This window comes from Mustela nivalis (genome assembly GCF_964662115.1).
Source record: "Mustela nivalis genome assembly, chromosome: 7".
NCBI lineage: Eukaryota > Metazoa > Chordata > Mammalia > Carnivora > Mustelidae > Mustela > Mustela nivalis.
Window position 1 is genome coordinate 23,700,107 of NC_139026.1, and position 27,867 is coordinate 23,727,973.

The following is a 27,867-nucleotide window of genomic DNA, read 5'->3' on the forward strand; positions in this document are numbered from 1 at the left end:
GATTCTTAGATTCAAGGCATAACAGTTCCAGTGCCTGGCAGCCTGGTGCTGGAGACTGCAGATTTAACCACCTGAAGGCCATTTATCCCAACTGACCTCAACTGCACACACAACTAGCAAAGCTCAACACTATTTACATACCTTCCAAGAAATTCGGCCCAAGTTCCACCTGGGCCTTGCTGGTGGCGTCTCAGTGGGCTCCCCACCAGGCATGGGTACACAACATGCCTAAGTGAAGTCCACTCCCGGCAGGATAGGGTTAAATAAGTGTGTCACCCGTGCCACCTGACCCAGACTGGGTTCTCAGTAAGAAGAAAAGACACTTGCCTGGAGTGTTCTGCTGCTACGATTCTAAGATATTTCTGGTTTTCGTTAATATTTTTCTCCCTAGGTGAAAACTTTATGTTGTCCTCAGCCAGTTCCAACATCCATCTAAACTGACTGAGTCATTAAAGCCCAAATAATTACACAGAAAAAAAGAGAAACTGTATGGTCTGAATCATTTCTTCAGGCATATTCTCGTAAAAAAAAAATTTTTTTAAACCTTTAATTTTTACCTTTAATTTTATTACAGGTATTCAGAACATAACATCTGAGCAGGGATTATATGCATAAGCAAACCAAGGAGTCATTTGGGGCTCTGATTAAAAATAACAAAAAGGCCTCTCCTCCTGAAAATGGTTGGGAACTGAAAGGTAGTCTCAAAGAGCAGGGCTTTGATGTATTAAAAAGAACAAAGAAGGAGCATCTTGGGGAGGGGAGGGACTCAGTTGATTTCAGCTCTTGAAATCAAGGTCATGATCTTAGAGTCCTGGGACTGAGCCCTGCAGTGGGCTCCTTCTCCCTCTACCTCTGCTCCTCCCCACCCCCACCCCATCTTTTTCTCTCTCTCTCTCAAATAAATAAAATATTAAAAAAAAAATTGGGAACAACTTACATGACTGTCGACTGACGAATGGATAAACAAAATGTATATTCAGACTATAGAACATTATCCAGCCATAAAAAGGAAATTAGTACAGACACATGCACCATGAATGCATTATGTGAAAGAAAGGCCGTGTATGTAATGATTCTATTTCTATCAAACGTCTAGAATAGACAAACCTAAAGAGACAAGAGTCATTTCCTAAGATTTGGGGGTGACATGGAAAAATTGAGGGGTCACACTAAAAAGTATGGGTTTGGGAAGGATAGTGAAAATGTCCTAAGGTTTACTGTGGTTTTGGATGTACAACTCTGTAGATATACCCAAAGCCACTGAACTGTATGCTTTCAATGGATCCACTGGATGGTATGTGAATCATACATCACGGAAGCGGTTTCTTTTTTTTTTTTTTTTTTAAGATCATGAAGAATCTTTTTTCCCCCAGCTTTACTGAGATGGAACTGACATACAACATTGTGAAGTTTAAGATGTACAATATGAAGATCTGATGCATGTATATCATTGCAAAATGCTTACCACAATTAGGTGAGTTAACACATCCACCACTCATGTAATTACCATTTTCTTGTGGTGGTGATAGCGTTTAACTCTCCTCTCTTGGCAACTTATAAGTAGGTAATACAGTATTGTTAACTGCAGTCACCATCCATACCTTACATCTCCATAACTTACTCATTTTGTGACTGGAAGTTTGTACCTTTGACCAACAACTACTCATTTCCCCACCCTTCAGCCGCCCAGTGACCACTGCCGGTAACCACTCTACTCTCTGTTTCTAGATCTGCTTTTTTAGATGCCACGCATAAGTGAGATAATTCAGTATTTGTCTTTCTCTTATTCCATTTAGCATAATGCTCTTGCGGTCCATCCAAACATTTACCTTTAAATGGAAGATGGTGGGAATCTTCTATGGCTGGATGGTGATGGCGATAACCCTACTCTGAAGATAAAAAAGGAGCCTCCGCAGAGGACACTGAATTCAGCCATCGCAAGAGGGGCTCCGTGGCAGCTGCTGTTTCTGGGGTGGGGGGAGCTACCAGGACACCACCAGAGCTTTTGAGGAAAAGGTTACAGTGGCGGGGATGGAGCTGACCAGAAGGAGGAAGAAACCTTTGGAAAGAATCAGCATGAGCCTTGCTGGTCTATTCCAGCAGGAAAGATGGAGTAGATCTGGCTACCGGACAGTCTGGGCATGAAGGGGTGTGGAGTGTGCAGGAAGGAGGTCAGGTCACTGTAGCCCCGCTGTTTGAGAGCCCAACCCTGCACAGGGGAAATCTGCTCACAGGAGGGGAGCCAGGAAGGAAAGCCCCCCACCAGGATGTCCACAGCCTGAGCCCTAGGTAGTAGATAGACTGAGAGGAGGCATATGCATGGCAGCCAAAATGACAGCCCCTTACCTTCCACAGGCAGACCCTGGGAGCTTGGGGTGGCATGCACGTTTGAAGAGATCTCTATGGTCTCTGAAGAGTTTGTCCCGCAAGAAAAAGTAAAACCTGTTTAATCTTATTTGACTTTATGACAATGCTTTCAATAAGCAAATGTTAAATGTGTTGAGACTTGACTTGTGTACCAGTGTTGTAATTTTTCAAGTTAAAAATGTCGCCAAAGGCTATGTCCTATATATGATTTTTCCCAGTAAATGAGGCAAAGCAATTATAAGGCCTTCCTCAAACATCTAGCCGTCTAAAATGGACAGGTGAGGGGTGCCTGGGTGGCTCAGTGGGTTAAAGCCTCTGCCTTCAGCTCAGGTCATGATCCTGGGGTCCTGGGATCGAGCCCTGCTTTGGGCTCTCTGCTCATCAGGGAACCTGCTTCCTCCTCTCCTGCCTCTGTCTACTTGTGATCTGTCAAATAAAGTCTTTTTAAAAAATTAATAGAAAATAAAATGGAGAGGTGAATCATCCCGCCTATACAAACAAGCTATCTGTTAGAGGGAGGTCAGGGTATGCTGCTCTCAGGATTTCAAAGGGTCTTCAAATGGAAATCTCAAGGTTCTCAGTATGAAAAACCTGAGATCAGATGCTTATGTAAGGAAAGTGCTAGTCACCCAGTAAACCCCCCAAAACAAATGGATAAAGCAGGCCAAATTTTGCCTTTCTGACATTTCCTTGGGAATCTATAAGAACCTCCCTTTTCCCCTCCCCCAATCCCAAGAACAGTTAAGATTTTATTTATTTATTTGACAGAGAGAGATCACAAGTAGGCAGAGAGGCAGGCAGAGAGAGAGAGAGAGAGGAGGAAGCAGGCTCCCCGCTGAGCAGAGAGCCCGATGCGGGACTCGATCCCAGAACCCTGAGATCATGACCTGAGCCGAAGGCAGCGGCTTAACCCACTGAGCCACCCAGGCGCCCCCCAAGAACAGTTAAGAGTACGTTAAGCACTACAGAATACTAAATAAAAAGTCCGGTCAAAACAAAACAAAACAAAACCAAAGAGAGAGAGAGAGAGAGAGAGAGAAGAGAAGAGAAGAAATGAAAAGAAAAAAAAAAGAGTGTGCCCCACGAGGAGTCTGCTGAGAAAACTCACCGCATAGAGGACTAATGGATAGTAGTAGTTGCTGAGTACCTATTACCTGTCAGGCCGGGTACAAAGAACTTGGCCACTGTTAACTCATTTAAACCTCTGAGAGTCTGGAGCTATTAGGATCCCCATCTTAGAGATGGGCAAACTGAGGCTCAGAGAGTATAAATTACCTATGTTCACAAGCTAATACACAGGCAGTCTGATTCCAGAGCCCTTGGCCACAATGCAATGGGATACAAGACTCGGGCTGAGACCGCCCAGGACACAAGAGCACTTGGGGACAGGCTCTTATTATGAAAAGTGATGTGAGTATTTACAGAAAGTCGGTTTTCTCACCCCTTCCTCCCAGACCCACAAGTATGTGTTGCCTACAGTTGCCTGGTAACCTGACAAATGCTGTCTGTGTCCAGCTGAGCAGAGCGACTTCTCCAGCATGATTTTAGACCAACAGTTGCACACATCTACTTGCTTTTACACAAGTGGGACCAGCCTCCCTGTTCATCATTTCCCATTCAGTGTGTTTCCACAACCAGGCTGGATTCCTGACCCTACATTCCGTGTGAGGTCACAGGCAGCAAGGATGACCAACTTCAGGAGGGGAAACACAACATCCACCCCACACACCCTCCGTGGAAGTTCCAGGCAACAGCAGAAGCTGCTTCCACCACAGCCACGTCCAAGGTGGTATCTTGAGATGGCAAGAGCCTCAAGGGCAAGCAGCCTGTTGTGGGCAGGACCAAGGCGGCCATCTTGGGCAGAGCAGCCCTTCCTGATTCACCAGCCACCTCTGGCAACGGAGGGACAGTGAGAGTCTCCCTTAGTTATTTCCTGCTAACTGGATGGAAAACATAGAAAACAAGTCAGTTTTCTATTTTCCTCCCTTCCCTGTTGCCCTGACAGGTTCCAGGCATACTGGTAACAATAGAGGTGCATGTAAGTGTGTTTACACTCAACTCTGCCTTCTAGCATTAAAGAGAAAGAAGGGGCCTGTGTAAATAATGCTATACAGTGGATAAATTAGAAATGGGTCTACTGTATTGTGATCGTGAAAAAAATTATATGCAGTGCCAGGTAATGAAGAGATACTCGAGGAATTCAATTTACCTTAATTTTGATGTTATGAAGGATAATATTAAATTAACTGCATGTTTGTTGAGTGAATGACTCTCACTATAAAGAGAATTGACCCAGGCGGGAAACCGGAGGCTTTACCCCATGAGAGAGAGAATTTTCTGTAGCTGATCCCCAGGCTGGTTCAAGCACCACGTGAATGTGTCCCATATGTGTAAGTATGTGCTTTCTTGTCGGCATTTTTAGACTGAAAACTCCCAGGCATATGGTAAGGGCCATAAGCAAAACCTTACAACCCCATAACTCCTGTGAGAGCTGAATAAACTTGGAGTGCACATATCGACATCCATGGCAAATACAAGCAGTCTGTGTCAGCTCTGCCCTGGTACCCCAATTTTGATCTAAGGTCATGCACCGGACTTGCCAGTGCTCAGATTTCTCACCACAGCTGTTGCTTCTCCCTGGGCTGCTCATCCCAGACTAGTTATGGGATCCCCATCAGTATGGCTACCATGCCCTTGCCTCCCCACCATGGGAGGACTTCAGGAACCACAGGACGCCTCCCTCTGATTCTGCAACTCTCCTATCTTGTTCTCAAAACGGAGAGATGTCGACGGCTCCTGAACACAGCAGGAAAGGTGGTGTGGGACATTCTTCCCAACAGCCCGATCTCTTCCTAATCTCACAGCAGCAGGGGCTGCAGAGGAGAGGGTCCTAGATCCTTCCATAAATACCCACTTGGCTCTGTCACAAAGGCTGACGGTGGGATTATAAGGAATGGTCCTAGAGAGTCAGCTGCCTCAGTTTCCCCATCTATAAAATGGGAACTGATCTACCATCTGCCTCATGGGATTGAATGAGATAATCCATATAAAGCTTATAGCAGAACACCTGCTACAGCCACACGTGATAATCCCCAATACATAGCAGATCTCAGTATTTTTGTCCTCCCATGTAAGCAAAAACAAAACATAAAATTCACTTCCTATCCACTCCAGGGGCAAACAAATATAAAAATTAAACCTCCTAGAAGGCTGTGCATATCCCCCTCACTCTGTCCACTGTCCTGGATACCACGCTGGGGCGTATGGCAGACAGATTATATCTGGTTTATATATCTCAACCAACAGGGGGAAACATGATGTTTTATTTAGTTGGGTTCAGACAAAAAATAGAAGGCTTACCGTATACCATGCCTAGCGTGGCCAGACTTTGACATGCACTGTGAAGGAAACCTCACACACACCGATTAACTCAGGGGTCAGGGGCGGTGGGGAGAGGGCCAGCCCTGGGGACAGCAGATGTGAAATGCAAGGGTCCCACTCCAAAGGCCATGGCAGCTTTAGCAGAAAGGCAGCACGTCCAGCCAGGCAAGTGGTAAGGACACTAAGCAGACACCCCTCTGAGCTCCGCTGCTCTCCGCTGCTTAGAGCAGGAAACATACTGCCCAGGCCAGAGGGAGCAGCCCAGCTCTGCAGGGTCTCCATGGCTGCGCCTCAGGGGGAGGGCCATGTGGGCTGCTGGCCCCGAGCGCCCGTACGCAGGATCTCGGGGCAGGGGAAGAGAGACGGATTGATTCTGACGGTGTGCATCTCACCACAGTAGAGATCCTGCGTGAAAGGAACCTGTGGCCAGAAAGGGCCCGGGAAAGAAGCAAACACCGATGAGCGCTGACCACGGACCAAACTCGCACAGCCACCTGGCAAGATGGGTGCTGGGATCCCATTTTAAAGATGAAGAAGTTCACCCCTGCTGGTTCTATTTAGTGTCTGGCCCACCAAGGCTCAGAGAGGCTGGCGGGTGCTCCCCGTGCTGCCAATTTCCGATCCCACAACGGTGGGTTAGATTAACAGGAGGGCTTCGAGTGGAAAACCACGGAGCTGTTTTAGAGGACAAAACAGTGTTAACATTCCTCCCGTGTCTTTCAATGCACATTAGCTGCGAAAAAGCACTCAAAGATGTGTCCGTTATCTTAATGAAACAACTATATATACAGAATACAAGAAGAAAAAAATAAACCTCAAAAGATGTAAGATGTAAAGTATTTCTTTTTTGCTCCTCTGCTTTTTCGCATTTAATAGCATGCATTCAATATGTATTAATTCAAAATAAGCTCCCCCAACCCACCCACCCAAGAAAGCAGCAGGCTCAGAAAAGCTTACTAGCCCAAGACCCTGTAGCTTGTTGCTGGTGGAGCTGAAGCTTAAACCAACTCGAAGGAGTGCCAAGACGGGAGCCTTTTTTATCCCACGGCCGCACCCTCTCCCAGAAAGCAGCTGCCGTTGGCTCAGAGGCTGCTGTTCAAGTCAGTATTCCAGAGTAATCGTGGGGTAACCACAGCGTGCCTGGGAAACCAGCTTGGTGCCAGGGAAGCAAGGTGGGTGCTCGGGAACGGTCGTTTCCAGCTCCTCGTGAGGAAGACCCTCTGTTCCTAAAGTCTGTTTCTCTGCTGGAAACAGAAGGGCTTCTCCACTCCCAGCGGGGCGCAGGGCCACACTGCTGGAGACCCTGTGTGAGGCCCCCAGAACCTGGCGGTTCCACTTCAGCAGATGGGACATCAAAAGCCCACCCTGAAGTGGGTGACATTCAGGAGACAAGGCTGATGGGAAAACAAGAGGCAGCACAGAGGCAGCTGGCCTCCACATCCACAGCCTGACTGTAGGAGTGCTCGGAGGGGAGCACGAACAGCACGGGGAGCGCCCGCCAGCCTCTCTGAGCCTTGATGGGCCAGACGCTAAATAGAACCAGCAGGGGTGAACCAACCTGGTCCGAATCCCAGTTTGTCTACTTCCTCTGGCTTTGGGAAAGGTACTGAATTTCTAGAAGCCTCCGTTTGCTCATCTCTAAGAGCAGAACAATACTGCACAGCATCTTTTTTTCTAAAAAATCAATATTTGTCAGTGCCCCACTCATATAGGTCCTGCAAATATGACCTCTCACCTAGTACAACTCCACTTAGCAAGCAATGATCTAACTGTATAGCAACCCCACAATACCACACTGTCCTTTCACTGTAGTCGGCCTTCAAATAATCTAAGTTCCTTTTTTAAAAAAAGATTTTATTTTTAAGGGTACCTGGGTGCCTCAGTCATTTAAGCGTCTGCCTTTGGCTTGGGTCATGATCCCAGGGTCCTGGGATCGAGTCCCACATCAGGCTCCCTGCTCAGCAGGGAGCCTGCTTCTCCTTCTCCCACTCCCCCTGCTTGTGTTCCCTCTCTCGCTGTGTCTCTCTTTGTCAAATAAATAAATACATAAATAATCTTGGGGAAAAAAAATAACAGATTCTATTTTTTTTTTAAGATTTTATTTATTTGTCAGAGAGAGAGCGAGCGAGAGTGAGCACAGGCAGACAGAGTGGCAGGCAGAGTCAAAGGGAGAAGCAGGCTCCCTGCGGAGCAAGGAGCCTGATGTGGGACTCGATCCCAGGGCACTGGGATCATGACCTGAGCCGAAGGCAGCTGCTTAACCAACTGAGCCAGCCAGGCGTCCCACAGATTCTATTTTTAAGTAATCTCTATACCCAATGTGGGGCTTGAACTTAAAACCCTGAGATGGAGAGTTGCATGTTCCACAAGCCGAGCCAGCCAGGCGCCCCTCAAATTGCCTAAATTCCTTATCTGGGTACCTCATTGTATAGTTTCCTGAAGGCTTATGCCTTATGTCAGGCAATCCCTACAACACTTTGATACCCATTTTACAGATGAGGGGCCCAGGGCATCAGGCTTAGTTCACGACTGAGTAAGTAGCAGAGACGAGTCTCGAGGCCATCGGTTCCCAGCCAACACCCTGGCTTCAGCTCCTCATTTTGGGTTCCCGTCCAGACCACGAGCTGACTCACCCTTTCCGGACACAAAACCTGACTGTCCTCTCTCCAGAGTTAGAACAAGTCCTCACTGTAGGAGTCATGCTCCAAGCTCCTCCTCTATGACAAGCAAGCATTCTTTCAACAGCGTTTCAGACACTTTCATACGGAAGGCTCCTTGCTAAGCTCTGAGGAACAGAAGAGGAAGTGAATCAGGGTCCCTCCTGGAAGCGTCGGACTGTTGGGGCCATACTGAGTTCTGCCATGGACCTGCTGCGGGCAGGCTCACCGCACACCTGCCACCCTGAGGAGCAGCCCTGAGGACTCCAACCCAGCAACCCGAGCTGCCTCTCCCTGGGCCCGTCTTTCCCGTCAGCACTGAGTTGTACGGTACCCACCTCCCCGCCCCCACAAATTCATTCCCACCCAGAAGCTCAGAATTGGACTTTATTTAGAAACGGCATCTTTGCCCGTGTCACCAGAGAAGGATGTTGGGACGGAATCATCAGGGAGTTAGGGTCAACACTAAAGTCAACACCTAGTGCCCTTACGACAAGAGGAAAGGCTCCGGGAGACACCCAGGGAGGAGGCACAGGAGGAGAGGGACAGACACAGAGACTAAGCCTTGAGCCACAGCCGAGGGACGGTGAGGACTGCCAGGGCCACTGGAAGCTGGCAAAGGCCAGTACGCATTCTCGCCGAGATCCCTTGAAGGGGGCGTATGAACTGCCTAGTGGACACCTTGATTTTGGACTTCAGGCCTCCAGAACTTTGAGAGAATACATTTCTGTTGTTTTGAGCCACCGTTTGTGATCCTTTGTTACGGCAGCCCTAGGAAACATATAGTCCCCCCAAAACTCTGTCCAGCAGGGCAGGGGGCACAGCCTTTCCCGAGGGCGTGGCCTGCCTGCGGGCAGCTGCACTACCGTATGCAACACACTGAGACAGTTGGAGCCTGAACTGTCCTCTGTCTGAAGCTTAAGCCTTGAGTGCGCACACCAGCTCATATGCACACGTGCACACACGCACACATCCACGGCCCACCTTCAACTTCTAAGAATAACATGCCGTCAGTAAAGAGGTCCAATTTGGTCTTAGAATTGGCTGACTCGTGGGGGAGGTTCCGTTGTGGTTTGGGTTGAGATCTCTTCCTTCCCTGGCACCGTTAGCCAGCAGCGTGAACCATCTCTCCAAATTCGGGCAGCCTGACATAGGAGGGCTGCTCAGCCTTGCGGCCCGAGCCCCGTGCTCGTCAAAGCTTGCAAACACGAGAAGCCTGGCAGGATGCCCAACCTTGGACTGGACATGAGGAGCATTTTTCTGCCCTCTCTGGGCTCGTGGCTGCTTCTCCTGGATTGAGACTGCTGTCTCCCTGCTGGCTCACTTTCAGCACTCAAGGGTATTTTTATTAAAGTCCTCTGGAGTGTTAACACAACAAAATATAAAACGTCCCCCAGCATGTGCTTGGCTGGGCAGGGAGCAGCCACCTCCAGCGGGAGGGGCTGGGAGCTGCAGGTGGTCTGGGAGCATGTTCTCACCCTGGCTTGGCCACCGACACTCCTGAACAACCACCTGCCCACTCGGGTCCTCACTTGCTAAAGGACGGGCAGGCAGGCAGGCTTCTCAACCCCTGTGCGGTGCCAATACCCCGAGCCGACAGACTTTTTTCTGTGCTACAGGGAAGCCTGCTTGCTTGTTTCACGCTCATCCTGCATTCATTTGGCACCACTGCATGCCAGATGCTGCACAGAACTGGACTTGGTAAGGAAAACCAGCACCCGGTTGGCAAGACAGGCACGAGGATGGTGGAAGAGAGTGAAGGCAATGCCAAGTGCAGACATCAGGTGGAGGAGAAGCAGGGAGGGTGTGGGGAGGAGCTGGAGTGGACCAGGCAGCAAAGGCCAAGGGAGAGCCCAGGGAAGGAAGAGGTCTGAGTAGAGGCCGAGAGAGGGTGGCAGGCCAGGCTGGTACAGGAGAGGCAGTCTGTTAGGGGCCAGATGGTGAGGGCGTCTGGAGTCTTTCCAGGAGGCTGCAGGATGCTGGGCAGGCACAAGGGCAGAGCGGGGCCGTGCTTGGATCTGGCTTTCTTTAGGAAGTGTCATTTGGACATCTAGGAAGTGGGTAGGGGGAGGGTCCTAGGGCCGCCAAGCCTCCTGCTTTCAGCTGGCTCAGAACGCTGCCAGCCATTTCCCCGTTGTCATTTTGAACAAACAGGGGTTGGTCTCCCCTCTCTGCCTGTCCTGGGGTGATAATCAGCAATATTAGGAATGGGGGTTCAAGTCTGGGCCCAAGGCCCTATAGCTGTGTGATCTTCTGGCTTCGTGGACCTTGGGCTCAAGCGTCGTAGACAGACAGCTCTGCCGCCTACCAGGGGTTTCATCTTGGATCTATCACTTAAGCTCTCTGAAACTCAGTGTCCTACCTCTAAAATGGGCCCATTACCAACTGTGACGACAGGCATTTCACATGTTAGAAGAGGAGTCCATAAATGTAAAAATATCCAGCACAGTGCTGGCTTAACACAAATCCTCCATACAAGTGCGCTTCCTCTCCGTATGTCACAAACTGGGGGTAGGAGCTGAGGTAAACTGTTGTCAGAGCACAGGCAGGAGGTGTGGGGTGGGGGTGGGGGGCCCAGAGGAGCAGCTGGGCCGGTGGGTGGGTGGTGGGCGGTATGATGTGAATGTTAGGGGTTCTGTCAGTTTGTCTACACAACCACTGAATTCTCCTGCAGCTAGAAGCTGTCCAGAAGCAGGAACACTCATGCCGGCAGACCAGTGTGGGCTTGGGCAACAGCCTGACGTAAGTGGATTTGGCTAGGCGGCTGGAGCATTGGCAGCCGAACACCGAGCCCAGCAGCCCCATCAGCACAGTGTTGAAGGTACTCCCAAGACTCCGGGTGTTTCTTAGCAACTGCCTTATTTGGGGGAACATGGAGTGCCACCACAAAGCTAGCTTGGAAGCATGTGCAAAACAGCTCCCCCAACCACCACACAGTCCCCCCCACCCCATGTCCCGCCAACAGCCTGGCCCCCTCAGGTCAGCCGCTCCTTCCCAGAGCAGTGTGACCAGACTAGAAAACCTTCCTGAAGCTATCAGCTACCCAACCGCCCTCCCTCACTGGGCAGCTTCCAGGACCAAAAGCTTCCAGAAAGGCCCTGGTTATCCCCTCAGCCCCCAAACAAAAGTATAGTTGCCATCTGTTGTACTTCAAACCATCTAAGCAGCTGACATGACAGGAAGGGGACAAAAAAGACACCTAACAAAAACACCAGACCCCTAACACTCAGAGCCAGAGCTGGGCATGGTGGGGGGGGGGGGCAGCTTTGATGTACAAAACACTCCTGAACAGAGCCCAGGAGAGATGGGTCTTCTGTGGAATTTCACCACCAACAGAAGCCTTCCAGAAAGTTCCAGGATGCAAACGCTTGCTGGACTTTTGTTCTTTCTTCCTCTGACAGACAGTAGTACATCATTTTATCTTCATAAAATTTATTTTGGGGAATTAGAGAACTCTGCCAGGGCCAGGCTTCTTGGCACAGGCAGGCGATCTCAGATATGTATTATTAACACGAACATTTTCTTGTCGTGATTGCACACCCAATTTAAAATAAATTATCCAATTAAGTTGAGAAGGTGACGCGTTCTACTTCCAGGAATATGCTGCCAGAGACACTGTCTTGACTGTTCTCCCCTGAACCTCTTCCAATTAAGCAGAGACCGTTCGGGACACTGTGAGGATAAGCTGGGATGTTGCTGTGGAGACCGGAGCGTTTTTTCATCATATCGCCGTTGCAATCTCCTGATGAGAAGGGAGCTGGCAGAGCTCTCAGCCTCCCCCTGGGAGGAATGCTCACCGCCAACAACAACAAGGACAAAAGCTCCGTTGGACGGAAAAAGGACGAGGGATTGCGTCAGCTTCCAGGTCTCCTGCAGCCAGCTCCGAGAGAGTCTGCGGCTGGAGCTTCCTCCGGGAAGTCAGCTGCCCCGCGAGCAAGCCGGCCGTGCAGCCCCACCGGCGGGCAGATCCTGGGAGGGGCACGCATGCCCTGACCTGAAGGGGCCACAGGGCCAGCTCGGGGCCAACTCAGTCAGCCCCGAGGAGTCGGTATGTGCTAACCTGGCCAAAAAGATTGGGGCTTGGGGGCACAGGGGGTGAAGTGGGACACCATGAATGCCAAGAAGAGCATGGGGAGATAAAGAGGTTTCTTTCTAAAATGCAAATCTGCCCACAGCACTCTTGCGCTTCCAGCCGTAGCCATGAAGTTCCAACTGTTCCACATAACGTGCTGCACACTCCGTGCCCCACTCACTCTTCCAACCCCATGTCCCCCTTGTTCCCTGCAGAACCCTGGGACTCCCCTAGGAAGCCAAAACTCAAACTCCTAGCCTCATGCACATATTGTTCCCTTTGTCAGTGAGTCCCTCCCCAACATGGTCCAGCCTGATCAACCCAATCTCATTGCTCCGGGCCTGGGCAGGTGTCCTGACCTCCGGGGTCTTTCCCTCTGCCTTTACTTTCTGCAGCTGCCCTGGAAGATGCTGGCGCCAGGGCCAGGCTAGCACTCTGCTCTAACTGCCCGCGCAGGTCTGTCTCCCCAGCCGCCGCACAGCCAGCCGAGGGCAGCAGCTGTGTTTTTAAAGGTCGGGCTGAACCTGGGAAGAAAGAAAGCACAGGTGAAAGAAAGAGGGAAAGAATATCTTCTCGAGAGGGATGGAGAACTAAAAACCTCCCAGAAGCTACGGAAGATGGGGGATCCCAGCAGCACGTTATGCCCCTCAAGCGTGGGCCCATGGGTGTGGGCAGTTGATGGGGCCACTCACAGGCACGCTCTGGGCTTTGAGCTCTCTCTCCTCTCCACTCCACCGTGAGAGGTTTAAGAACCAGGTCTGAGTTGTTAACGAGTGAAGGAGTCATTAATCTCGTTCACAAAGCCAATCTCTGAAAGACTGCAGAGGTTGTAGAAGGACTTCTAGAAGAATCCATTTCACTCTAAGAGAGATAAAAAAAATCAAACCATACCCCGCCCCCCCTCTCCAAATTCCAACCATCAGAACTACAACGAACAAAGCCACATCCCAGGACACAGAGTGAGACTATGGGAAACGAGTGGGTTGGGGAGGGTGGTATTGAACTGAGCAGGCAAGAACTAGCTGGTTTTGGGGCTCAAGGGCTTGGACGCAGCCTCCTCCCTTCATCTGCACATTTCCCAAGCTGACCGGGCACCTTCGGTCCATGCCCGAGGAATACAACGGGCTGCGTCCTAACCTGGGCATCACTCCTTCCTTGGAATTCTACCTGGGTTTGCCCAGCAGCCTCTTCAAAAGCTATACGTGGGGGCAGCAGGTCCTTGTCAGTGCGTAGCTGCAACCCCCTGACCTCCCAGCCTTCCCTAATGGTGTGTGTGACGGGCAATCTCCGGATACGCAGACAGAGGAAGGAACACCAGAGGTTCCTCCTATCATGGCTACGGCTAAGCCAGGATGGGTCCAAGTCCCCTATTAGAGTTCGCTCCTCCAGCGCAGAAGGGGGCTCCTTCATCTTTCCGTCCACCCTGGGGACCCAGCCCCGGGCTGGGCATGTGACAGGCCCTCCATGCCACACCTATCATAGACTCTAGCTTCACACCAGCTGTTGAGTCTAGCTGCTGTCCCGATCACACAGTTTTCCTTCAGAATGTGTGGCATTGATCATAATTTTGAAAATCTGAATGAAACTCCAGTAGTGTCTGAAATATATGTGAAATATATATGAAACATATGACAAACGACGTATGTCTCCCAAGCAGAGATGCTGAATCTTACCATCCCCTCCCTGCACCCCGTACCTGTGAATGGGATCTTTAGAAATAGGGTTCTGCAGACCTAACTGAGCTAAGAGGAGGTCATGAGAGTGGTCCTAATCCAGTAGGACTGGTGTCCTTAGAAGAGGGAAATTCAGAGAGAAACACACAGGAATAACATCACGTGACAAGCCAGGCAGAAACCGGAGTGATGCGGGTGCTGGCCGAGGGATACAAGGACCCACGGCCCCCACCAGAGGCTAGGAAGAGGCAAGGAAAGATCCACCCAGAGCCTCGGAGGGAGCATGGCCCTGCTGACACTGACCTTCGACTTCTGGCCTCCACGTCTGTGAGACAATACATTTCTGTTGTTCTAAGCCACACACTCTGTGGTTACAACCGTCCAGGACACTAATCCAGTTTTGTGCAATATTAACAGGCACCTGTCACACAGTGCCGGGAGTTTCATCAGCCCGGCTAACAGAGGGGACGAGCGCTGGGGGTGTGTACTTAGCAGGCGCCTGACACCTTGCACACGAGTTCACAACATCCGCTGAGGGAAGGTGCTGCTACGAAGCTCCCTTAACCATGGGGAAATGGACACTCAGAGGCCGGGCGTCCACTCCAGCCCAGAGAGTACTGAATGCAAAGCTCCTGCGGGCTGCTCCAACGGGGGCTGCTCAGAGAAGGGTGCTCCTCAGAGGCGCAAGGAAGCATCATTGAAATAGTAAAGCATCTTAGTCACTGAATTTCAGAAGGGCCTCCATATACAAAGATAGGCAGTTGGGTAAAGAAACTATGGTCATCCATCCTCAGTCACCCAGGATCCGACTCATCAGACCTCTAGGTGTGCTCACGTAGGAAAGCGGTACACAGGTCCAAACTTTCTTCTTTGCAGTTGTCTGAATTTTTCAAATTAGCGATGAGGATCACTTCTCTGGCTAACACTTGGTAGCACCTACTGTATTTTGAGCACGATTCTCAGGACCGACTGTGTGTGAACTCAGCTGACCCACACCCCGCCCCACCACCACGGTACAGGCTCTACTATCAGACCCATTTTAGGAAGGAAGCTGAAACTGAGAGGGATCAGGCAGAGCACTCAGAGTGGAGCTGGATTTACACCCAGCAGCAGTCTAGCCCCAAGTCCACCTTGCTATAGGGATGGATGGTGGGGGGGGGGGGTGGAGGGGATTGGGAGGGGGGAAGTTTCTTGAGGAATGACAATTAAAGTGTTTCAGCCCCAAACAGATACAATTAGCCCTTGTACCATTCGCTCTGATGCCTTCTACAAAGTACTGCACACATTTTCCACTTTTTTTTCCCCCTTTGTCCATGTCTAATATTCTGGAATGAGCTAAAAATATAACCTACAACAACAACAAAAAATAATGGCATTCTCATGCTTGCAGGAAAGCTTCCCTATCAGGACACACCAAGGGAGGGGCAGTTTGAGCCAACAGTGAGGAGATGCAAGCTAGCAACGGACAGAGCAGCCAACGGGAGAGAAGAATACAGCCGAAAGGGTGGGGAGTCACCCACCTTAGGCCACCTGTAGAGCACACTCTGGATGGATGGACAGGACTGGAGAATGGAGGAGGGGCTGGGGAGGACGCTGAAAGGCAGAGAGGGTCACACCGAGAGCGGGGAACCGTGAGGAATGCCTGCGGAGCACGATGGGACACAAGGAGGAGCAAGTGGCCAGGAGCTTCCCATTCACAGACCCTCCCCCATTCCGCCTCTCAGGTCAGAAACCAAACCGTGTGAGACTGCCACTTTTGTGGGGTCCAAATGGTCAGATGATGGCAATTTGTTACGGTTCAATGTATACACATAGTCACAGAGTAACACTGGCAAGGTTGAGAAAAGTGCTGAGCATGGGGGCACCTGGGTGGTTCAGTGGGTCAAGCATCTGACTCACGATTTCAGCCAAGGCCGTGCTCTCAGGCTCGCGGGACAGAGGCCCTCATCGGGCTCCGCGCTCAGCAGGGAGTCTGCTTGAGATTCTCTCCCTCCCTCTTCCTCTGCCCCGTGCCCTGCTCGCCTGCGGGCTCTCTCTCTCTAAAATAATAAAATCTTTTTAAAAAGTGTTTATCACAAAATGTAAAATCTACTGTAATTTTTGTAACCTTTGCGTTTCTCCCCTTTCCCCCTCCCCCCCTTCCTCTCCTCTCCTTCAGTCTCTGCCCCCTCTTCTTTCCTTCCTTTGTATTTTAAGCTGTATCAGGAATCTAATGATCACACTTACTCATCACTTCAGGGCATTTCATGAGAAAGATTCAAATGCCCGTGTGCACACATGTGTACTGTGTACATGCCTATGTATAGTGTGTACACGTGTGCACCACACACACATGTATATTACATATACTTGCATGGATACTGTATACACGTGGACGTGTGCTGTGTGCACATATGCATATTAGCATGTGTACTGCATACATGCACAGGTACATTGGGCTTGCACACATACATTGCCTGCACCTATGTGTTGTGCACACACATATATTGCGTGCATGTGCATACATGTTGCACACATGTGAATTGTGTGCGTGCATAGGTGCATGGCACACCTGTGTGTAATGCACACACGTGTGCAGTGTGTACACACATGTAGCACACACATATCGTATGTCCATGCGTGTGTCTTGTGTACATGTGAGTGTACTGTGTACACGTGGAAGGAAGGACATAAAGTGTCTTCCCGTGGTGGCCACGCCTGTGTGACTCGCGGGACAAGAGCTGCTCCTGCCCTCACTGTTCCCATGAGCTGGCTGCTCACAGGTCACGTGGCCAAACCTCAGGCTCAGCGCTGGTGGGAGAGGAAAGGGCAAGAGGGCGAGGAGGTCACAGCGACCACTCAGACCCCGGACCCAACGGGAGCAGGGCCGTGCGGTACTGCAGGGCTCAGTAAGAAATGAAAATCACCTCTGTGCTACCTAATGGCCTCCTCGAAACTCGGGTGTTCAGGAGGCAAAGAAAATGAATGGCCCAGGAGGTAAAGTGTTTGCCTTGTGGCCAGGAATGCAGGCAGACAAGTCAGGTCCAAGTCCGAGGCTACTGCTTCCCAGAGAGGCCGTGGGTCCAGCAACCCGGGCTGCTGCGTTTAAATGAGGCGAAGCGTGGGACGTGCCCACAGCTCCAGGCCTTAGACACAGAAGGTACCAAAGTGTGCTGGGCGACTGAAGCCCCGAACCTGCTCTCCCCAGAGAGTTAGAAAGTCTGCCCAAGGGAGAGCAGGTGTCTTCTCCATAGGAATGGCTCTACCGGCCTTTGGATGAGTCCCCTGCAGCCCAAGGTCTCCCTTCATGCTGAAGACCCTGCATCCTTAGCCCTGGTGCCTGGGCCACAAGGAGAGTCGCAGGTACTGAGACAGGGCCCCTAATCTTTGATGTCTTGAATTAAAACAATGACATTTTTCTAGTCTCAAAGCCAGGCTTTTAGGCACCCTGCCAACAGGCAAGACGACTGTTTTCCTTCAGAGGGCTCCCCGCCACCCCATTCCCATTGTGTAACTTAGAACCTGGGAAAATATGCAAAACAATAAACCATCTGCGACTCTTTCAGACGGTGCAATTTGCAAGAAATGCTTTTACTTCTTCGTAGGACTCCGCATTATGCCAGGACTAATTAATTGCTACATTAAAGGAAAGCACCTTTAACATTTCAATGACATAATCATATGTAATTACGATCATATAAAGGAACACTTTATAATTAATGATGTCTCCACTTCCTGAAATGTGTAATCCTTCTGTCTTGAATTCCAAAGAGGTTGGCAAAAGGCAGGCACTAAATATAGATCAGGAACTAATATTTAAATCAGCTTTTAATTCACCTTTCAATACGAACTGCAAATCCAGAACAAAAGCTTACCCTTATTAGGACTCTTAAGTCTTTGTGTCTGTGGGGCTAAATATACAGCACCAACAGATCCTCGCAGAGAAGGCCAAAATTACAGGCCTGAAATGATTACCTCTGAAGAGCAATAATTTTGCCCTCGCAGCCACATTAACTGCTTTTCCAGAAATGCATTAGAACTCACCCCAACTGTCCTTGCTTGGCAACTGGGCTGTGTCACCACTTAACAAAGCGCTCTGTCTCCTCTCTGTGACTTAAAAAGGAAAATGGCTTTCCTTTTAATTAGGGAAATTTCCCACAAAGGTGCAAAGCCCGGGGTGGTAGCATGCATCGTTCTTTTTTTTTTTTTTTTTTTAAGATTTTTATTTATTTATTTCAGAGAGAGAGAGACAGCGAGAGAGAACACAAGCAGGGGGAATGGGAGAGAGAGAAGCACGCTCCCCACTGAGCAAGGAGCCTGATGTGGGGCTCGATCCCAGGACTCTGGGATCATGACCTGAGCCAAAGGCAGACGCTTAACGACTAGGCCATCCAGGTGCCCCAGCAAGCATCGTTCTAAGCATTGAACGTGTTTATCTTCGTAACAATGCCGAGATGGCACTAGTATGAACCCCCTCATATAAATGAGGACACTGCTGCTCTGAGTTGCTAAATAACTTGCCCAAGCTACCAACGTTCCAGGAAAGACCCATCTGAGTGAACGGCAGACCAGTCGGGATGCGCAGACTTTCTAGATCTTAACGTTCATTCTGTCACTCAAGCAACTGACAACAAGGGAGGCCTGAGAACCTCCTGACAACTAATTTCTACTGTGAGCAAAGGTCTGCAGCAACCTCTAAGGGAAAATGCAGACGGAACAAAATTCGACCCATAGGAACATGCAAAGGGCTTCTAGGAAAAAAAAAAAAAATCCCTATGGCACAGCTTTCCCTTCCACCAGAAAAACCTGCACAAATTGCCTCCATCTGATGTTTCTAATCTGCTTCATGGTCCACAACCATCTGCTTTCACCAGGGAAAGGAGCAGGCGGCGCTCCATGCGAGCGAGGCTCGAGGGTTTACCTTGTCATAATAGTATCGAAGGGCTCTGCTCAGCTTATCGTAGTTCATGTTCGTTTTGTTCTTCCGCAGGCCCCACAGTTTGGCCACTTCTTCTGCTTTGAGGAGCTTGAATTCACCATCGTTGGAGGTCCAGCAGATCAGATGCTCATGTTTCTGGTCCAGCAGCAACTGCAACAGGAACTGCCACAGCGTGATTGCACTCTCCATACCTGCGGGGGAGAAGGCGGGCAGAGCCGTCAGCGCGGGTGCCCACCTGGACGGCGGCCGGGGGTGGCCTCGGGCCGGACGCCTCGGCTCCTGCCCTCCCTTCCACAGGGAACCCAACAAAACACCGCTTTTGCGTCGACCCCACAGGCCACTCGGACTCAGGTAAACAGCCCCGATTCAGAAATACCAGGAAGCCCTGTGATCCCTGTAGTCACGACACGCGTCCCCTCCAGCCAGGGGGTGGCATCGGGAGGAACGTGAAAGCGATTCACGAGCTCCCACTTGCATGATGAGTCCTCATTCCAGCGAGTCCCCTCTTAACACGGGAGTCTGTTCCCAACCAGACTCTTGACTGCTTTGTTGGTCAGTCTCGGAGCCCGTGATCTGCTGTGAATCTGGACCCCATGAGGAGTGGGGGCTGGGCTCGGCCTGTCAGCGTGACTACATGCCGCGCTGCCCAGGGAAGGGTCTCTGTGGGGCTGCTCGGCATCTTCCCCGGACTTCGAAACTGAGCGCGGTGCCACATGTCTCGGGGGCCCAATGGACACAGCTTTGTGAACTGAAGGATCACCACCGCCACGTGAAGAGCCCTTTGCTTCACCAGACATTTGTCCTGTTACAGATCAAACCCATGGCCACAACCGCTCCGATGGGAAAAGCATTTTTCCCAGCTATGACTGGATTAGAAAATACTCTTTTCCTTTGACTCTGGTGTAGACTTTGTAAGGGCTTTTCCTTCTGTCTAAAATGCTGTTCCCTAGCCTTGGAGCCTGGTAAACTCCTACTTACCTGTGATGACCCAGTTGTGAGGGAACTTCCCTGAAGAAATTTTTTCCCCTTTCCCCCCAGGTAGTTCCTTATCTTCAGACATTTGAGGAACTTTCATGGCAACGGGCACTGATTCTACTACTAATACTAATGCACTTATTATATGCACGCTTGTTAAAGTAGTTGGTGACCAGGATTAAGGGGGGTAATTCATCATGACAAGCACTGAGTGACATCTGCACCTGCTGAATCACTGTATCATACACATGAAAAGAACACTGCATGTTAACTATCATGGAATGAAAATAAGATTTAAAAAATAAAAATAAATCCTCTCAACGAAGAGGGGAGAAAACATTCATTGCATGAGGAAAGAGGTGGTTGGGCTGGTCTCAAAAGCAGTACCTCAGGTCCCCTGTCACAGCTGGACACACCGAGTGCCCCGGCTTTCACTCTGCGCTGAGTGGGGGTGAGTTGAGGGGTGCCGGGTTGAGGAAGCCAGGGATGACCAGAGGGTGGAAAATTGGCTTCCAGCTGGAGTTTCAAAAGCAAGCTGGGGGTGGGGACAAACCAGAGAGCACTAGGGTTCCCCACAAGGAGAGCAACAAGGAGATGCCGAAGCCGAGGGGTACTGAGCAAGGGGCATGAGTCCAGGACACCTGATAGCCAGGATAACTTCCTTCCAGGACCCCTTTGGGCCACTGGTTGTGTCAATTCCACAACACCTTCCCCGCATCTTCTTAAAGGGGCAGCCTTCAGGTGGACAAGTTACTTTTCTCCCACATGGGAACGGACATGTCACCATCCAACAAGCACTCACTTCTTTCTTCCTTTTCACATATTTAGCCAAAAGAACACATTATTTTTTTTCTCTCTAAGCAACCACGGGCTTTTCAGTTAAAGGAAAGCAGATTAGGAATGATCTCCAAAAACCCATAAGGCATTTTATTTATGGCTCATTAAAGGAGATAGTCTTTCCAGAAATGAATCTTCGCCACCATGGCCACTCGGTCTGTGAGACAGTAAATCATGTCACTGTTAGATCAAAACCGCCCCTGCATTTCAAGAGTCTTGTAAGCACAACTGCCGTGATGTGTGGCAGCTGCCAGCCCGGGTTCCCAGTATGACCCACCCTCCTGATTATTTGTGGATAAGCCACAGGCTCGCTTCTCATCGTTGGCACTAAGAATTGCGAACAGGCGTCTCAAATTTTTTGGTATTCTTTTGGCCGAACACTTCAGACAGTAAGCTTTAAAATATCTTGGAAACTTCAAGCAGATGCTCAGAGGAACTGCTCCAAAGGGCAGAAGGCTGCCCGTGGGTCTGGAAGTCTGGAGGGCAGGGGCGGCCGGGCCTCTGGCTCGGGCACCAGGGAGGGAGGTGGTCATGGACTCAAACCAGCATGTTCCAGATGGGACAAAGGAAACCTATCTGTGTATTCGAATGTATTTACACTTTCTGCTTCTGCCAACCAGGACTCCTAAAGCCTCTGGTGCTGTCTGAAACCCCCATTCATGGGACCCCAACCCCAGGTATGGGAACCATGTTCTCTGGGCATAAGTTAGGAGGATGAAACGTTCTCCATCTTCCTCCCCTTCTCCTATTGAAGTGACCACACAGCCGTGCACGAGGTGGGGGGGGGGGCGCAGCTCTTTCTCCCCACCCCAATGAAATTTGACCTTGACCGTAGGACTCCATCTGGCCAATGCAACATTCACTGGAAGGCATGACCATGCTGATCCTGAGCCAAGGTCTAAGAAGCGCCACATGTTTGCACTTTTCCTCTCATGCTCCTGTCCCTGCTGTGAGGCTACTGCCCCGAAATGAAACACAGGGAGCCAACATGAACTCAGCCCAAAGCCTTGAGCCCGGGCCCACGACCCACAGGCTAAGGCAGCATCCCTGAAGCTCACTGCGGGAAACAGAAGTGCCATGATGCACCAAGGACGCGTGGGGCCGGTTGTCAGGTGGCACCATGGCGGCCAAAGTTGACTATGACAACATGCAGTGCCTCTGCTTTCCAAAAATTCTCTCTTCAAAGGATTGCCGTTATCTTCGCACTGCAGGGTCGCATTCACAATCGTGAAGTGCGTCTAGACATGAAAAACACGTGCTGAACGGTGCCAGGGGTAGGGGTGGGGGTGGCTGACCTGATCTCACTGCGAGGGCCACCAGCTGGCCAAGGAACCACTAGGGCCTTAGAGAAAGGCAGAAGAAGAAAAGAGGGCGATGAACAAGAGTAGAGGAGCAAGTGGTGGGGGTGGGGCCCCACATCAGGGTCTCCTGGGTTTCTGGAGTAGAGGAAATGGGCCAAGGGAAGGCACGGAGCTGCGAACCGGACTTCACAGAGCTGCCCCTGCCAAGCGCTTAGAGACCAGCAGGGTGGGCCTTGGAACCTTCCTTTCCCAGCCCTCCCCCCAAGTCTCCCACACTGAGGTGTCACAGTCCGACGACCTCTGAGGACTTAGAAGTGTGACTGCCACCACTCTACAGGCGGGGATCTTGGCATCAAGCCACTCTTGCGTAAAGCACAGCGAGCCGGGTGCGGGGGTCCTCATTCTCGCCTTCTGCAGCTTTGCTGGCCACTCCTGTGTCCTCACTGGCCTTCCAGTGTCAATGAATGTAGAGCACACACATCTTTATTGTTGGAAATCCCAGCCACACGCGACTCAGAAACCTGTCCTGGGAGTTTATAATCACACCTACGAACAGGTCGGCCCCTTCAACCATGGGCAGAGGTAATTCTGGGATGGGGGGGGCGCGTGGCTCCAGGCCCTCCCAGCCCTCTGGGCGCTAATCACCCAGATGATTAAAACACCATTAAAACAAGAGGGTATGTGGGCAACGGAGGGGGGGGAGGCAAGAGGCCCCCAGCTGACATCCCTGCAATGGTTCTCTCCATTCAAGGGCACTTGCTGTGCTGCTTTTAGCTCCAATCCTAATTTATTTTAATTACGATTAAATACATTTAATCAACATTTACGCAGTTGTTTCCACATACAATTACGCTCACAATCTATCACCTCTGCCTGTGACAAATTCTGCCCCCTCTGGGACACTGGAAAAGATTCTAACGCCATGACTGGGAAGCACGCCCTTCCAACAACGACCAGCACTGAACATATTAGCAAGTTCATCCAAATGAGTACTTCTATCACCAGAGAAAAGTTTTAAAATTAATTCTTTTCTTATTCTTTGACACCTAGAATCTTTAATAAAGCACTCGGTCTTAAAATGCAGGTACAGGGACGCCTGGGTGGCTCAGTTGGTTAAGCGGCTGCCTTCGGCTCAGGTCATGATCCCAGAGTCCTGGGATCGAGTCCCACATCGGGCTCCTTGCTCGGCAGGGAGCCTGCTTCTCCCTCTGCCTCTCCAGACCTCTCTGCCTGTGCTCGCTTGCTCTCGCTCTTCCTCTATAATAAAATGTGTTTCACGGAAAAAAAAAAATGCAGGTACAATAAAGTCCAATTTCTCCGGCTGCCATCCTAAGGAACGTGAGCAATCTAGACAGCATACTGTAGCTCTTATTAAGCAAAAAGTTCAAGAAAGAGTGGATACTTGAAGTTTACGTTTGATATATTATTATGCAAACGGAGACCTGCTTTAAGTTAAAATATTTCCTCAGCCTAACCTCCTGCAGCGGGAGTCCCCACAATCCCCTGCTTAAAATATGCAAAACACATGAAAGAAATTGCTACAGATCTTTTAAAAATATTCCCCACATCGAATTTTTGCTCATGAGAAAATGCTTCTCTTTCCCCTTCCCCTGCCCAGACCTGATCTTGAACGTACACAGTTTTGTCTGGTCGCGCCACGCCATTCTTTATGCAAAAATCAAACTCTGCACTTCAATATTTAGGAGATCAGTCCATTTCTGATCTTACGAGAAGAGGTGCCTCCCAGCATCAGACACTTGGCCTTCCTCTGGCTTCCCCTCAAAGAGGACAGTGCCCGCCCTGGCCAGACCCACCTCCAGAGCAAAGCCACCCGCTGGTTGCCTAGCGCTCCTCTCCCTTTGTAATTTACAGCCCAGATCTCGCCACACACGGAAGTTTTGTTAGATATTTAAAACAGTTTGTCCAATTTGAATAACACACATACTTCCTTTTAAAGGAGAGAGGGGGGAAATAGGTTCCCTCTGTTGACAGATGATTTTCATTAAAACTCCTACTATATTCTCCCTTCAATATAAACAATACTGGATATAAGCTCCTTAAGGTTTATGATTCTTACATAATGATAAAACAAAGTTTACAAAGCAAATGCCTGCCATGTCCCATTCAAATTACTGATTAATTTTATATGTGACAGATGATGTTTTGCTGAAAGATGTCCCAAACTCACAGCAAGGTTATGGCAATGACTGAGCCAATGAAGCCCTTTTAAGTAAGATATATTTTATACCACTATACCCTATAAAGATTCAATTCTCTCCCCACCCTTTCAAAAAAAAAAAAAGTATATATATATATATATATATATATACTTTTTTTTTTTTTGAGCGTTCACATTATGCCAAACACCATCTGGGTATTTGGGAGGGATCAGTGAACAGAAGAGAAGAAGACCTCAGTCCTCATGCAGCTCACATCCCAGCGGGAGAAGACAGGCCATACACAACAACAAACATAGGAATATTGACTATAGTGTCGGGAGAACAGCTGTACAGGAAAACACAGCCAGAGCAGGTTAAGGGGGTGGGCACCTGGGGGGGGGGGCGGGGCTTGCGCAGAAGGTCGTGGAGAAACTTACTAAGAAGCTATGGGTTGAGAAATTCCTTTGTTAAAGCAATTCTGGGGGTACCTGTATGGCTCAGTCAGTTGGGCGTTTGCCTCCAGCTCAGGTCATGATCCCAGGATCCCAGGATCCAGTCTGAGTCCTGCATCAGCAAGGAGTCTGCTTCTCCCTCTCCCACTCCCCCTGCTTGTGCTCTCTCACTGTCAATAAAATCTTTTTTTTTTTTTTTAATTTTCAAAATGAGTAACAACATTGTTCTCATGCAGATATAAAAATGAAAACATGGTAAAGATTTTATTTTACTCACTAATCGAGGAGGGAACTAGACAGACCTTGTAACAAGGTTAAAAATATCCAAACGGCAGAAACATTTGTAGATCAGAAACACTGAAATGAAGGCACACAGGGAGCAAACCTGAGGGTGGGAGAAAAATCAACTGAGTGCTGAGAGAGAAAGACAGAATAGAATTTGCATATCTATAGACAATAGCTACTTTGCTGTCACTTATCTATAATTAACAGAGTTGTAAATTAGCTTTCCGAAAATCAGAACCACATCACCCAGAGGGTGCAGTGTTTCACGGAAGCACAATTATTCCCTACAACCTGCAGCAGTGAGGGAGTGAGCCACTTTGTCTGGAAGGTTACAGGGGGGGTAAGAGCAGACACAGGAGCCAGCCCCTCTGGTTTCCAATTCAAGTACCGGTCCTATCTGACTGTGAGACCTTGCCTAAATTCCTTAACCTTTCTGTGCCTCACCATCCTCGTAAGTAGAATGGGGAGGGTGATAATAAAAGTATCTCTTTTACAAGGCTGTTGTAAGGATCACTCGAATTACTCATCATGCCCTTGAACTACACCTGCTACCTGGTGTTATTGATATGTTTACTATTATTTTTTAAGCAACGAGGAAACCTCTTCATAGAGTATGCTGTGAGGTCATTTAGCTTTCACGTAGCTCAAAGGCGTCATTTAGATATTGTATCACCTTGGTGTTTTTGTTCATTAGGCAATGAGCCCAGTGAAGTCACTGGAATCCAAGGAGACTCTTTAGCTCTTTGGGGATAGTTTATATGTTTATGTGGTTTTTTAGACTATCATCAAAAATGAAAGGACAAAAAAAAAATTTTTTTTTAAATTCTGAGAAAATTCAGATCCCTGCGCACATATTTGCTGACTCCGGCTTAAGAAACATTGGTTCCGGACACTCGGCCAGAGGCCTCCCAGCTGCTATGAGCCCATGGTTGCCCACACCTCCCCTGGGGCTAACTCCACTCCAGGTCTCATGGTCCTGGAGGGGGCAGCGCAGAGTCACACAGATGAAAGCTACTGGGTCAGAAAAAGAGAAGTGTTCTAAAGTTACATCCTAAGGGACATCTGTGACAACATGCTTATGACCGCTGGTGCTGGAGCCCACATAGGTAGTTTCCCCAGGCCTGTCCAGGCAGCAGATGTGGAGAGGAGGGGGCAGAGCTGACCGCCCATTAGGGCTTGTCTTCTGGCCCTGGGGAGAGACCCCTAAGCAGACTGTGTGTCACCTTCTACCCCTCATTCTGTGTTTTCAACTCTTCTGTTTTTAAAGACTGCGAAAAGTATCCTTGATTTGTTCTCGAATCCGAATGGAGCCACAGAGAGAAGGATGCAACATACTGGACACAGCAATCACAGTCACCAGCCTGGCTGCCCTCCTCTGCCTCCTTGAGAGCCACCGGACCGCAATAGCAATGCCCCAGGTTCAGCCTCTCCACATCCTTCCCTCCAGTCAAGGGCACTAGCCCCCAGTCCCTCCCCCGCTCCCCCCACACACTTCCCCTGGCCCCTGGGGGTCCAATGAACACCCAGCACAAAAGAAGAGACAGCTGTTCCCTCCCCAGGGCAGGGAAAGCCCTGCACTCACCAACAGGGGGAGACCAGTAAACGCAGCAATCATCCCAATGCTAAACCCGGTGCCTGGAACAATAGGCACTAAGAACTAAGAAGACCGGAAGGCCACCGGGCTCCTCCCACATGAAAGCAACATACACGTGTACACACACACACACACACACACACACACACGTACACACACACGTACACACGGGTGCACACACACTCATGCCACAAATCTTTTCAGCATTTCTCACGGTCTGCCTCACAGAGTTAATCATTCATTCATTCATTCATTCACTTATCTGTATTTTCTAATCCTAAGAGCCTTATCTTTGCCTTCTGTGTACACAGCCTGTAGTTTTATTAAGCCCTCACCCTCCATCAAGCCCTTTCCCTGTATTATCTCATTTAATTCAAAAACACATCCATTTTCTGTTCCTGCTTTGTAGATGAGAAAAGCAGGGGCCCTAGAATAGTCTATCCCGTGTGTGGTCAACAAACCAGTGCTAACTGTTGGTCACCAGCCCATGATAGGAGTACAGAAACCAAGAATAAGTATATGGAGACTTCTACTGCCACTTGGCACTATCACTATATCCCATATGTGATCCGTGTGGGTTCATCTTACTGGCACAAACTACAAACTAGACACTAGTCAGAATCGTGAAGTGGGACCACACTAACATGTTTTATATTTGAGGTTTTTCAACTGTAACCCAAAAGTATACAAAAATCTAGAATTCACTGATTTCATTAAAAGATTTAAATATAACTATAACTTTATAGGAAAAATTATGGGAACTGGCAACTAACCAAGGAGTTACTGTAAATGCAATATTTGCTTTTAGATGAATGTTAAGAAAAAAATTAATATCCCGAGTTTGTGGAAACGGGGTTGCAAAATCTCTTTTCTAGTGCTGTCAACATACCTCTGTGAGACTGGCTTCTCTCCAGTGTAATTGAAAAAAAAACCACAAGAATAGTTTAGATACATCATCTCTTGCAAATAGCATTATTGTATCCAACCTAGATTGAATTCATTAGTGAGCAAGAACCAAACTCTTACTCCATGAAAAGTTCAGTGCTGACAAATATGGTGTGCGTTCAAAGTGCGCTTACAGGCATTTAATACAGGGACTCTCTAGCTCACTTACAAACTTTTTGTTTGGTTTAAATTACTACATAGAAAAAAGTTTCCAGTATTAATAATGATCTATATTAATTGCCTTTGCATGC

General features: G+C 49.3%; 1 protein-coding gene across 1 annotated transcript in view; it reads right to left on the reverse strand.

Moving 5' to 3' along the window:
- The window catches only part of ELK3 (ETS transcription factor ELK3), a 68,768-nt gene that overhangs the window by 22,155 nt on the left and 18,746 nt on the right, over positions 1-27,867 (reverse strand). Inside the window, exon 2 of the mRNA XM_082739260.1 lies at positions 19,051-19,259. Coding sequence (XP_082595386.1) covers positions 19,051-19,257 — 207 coding nt within the window. The 5' untranslated portion in view covers positions 19,258-19,259. The remainder of the gene's footprint in view (positions 1-19,050; positions 19,260-27,867) is intronic.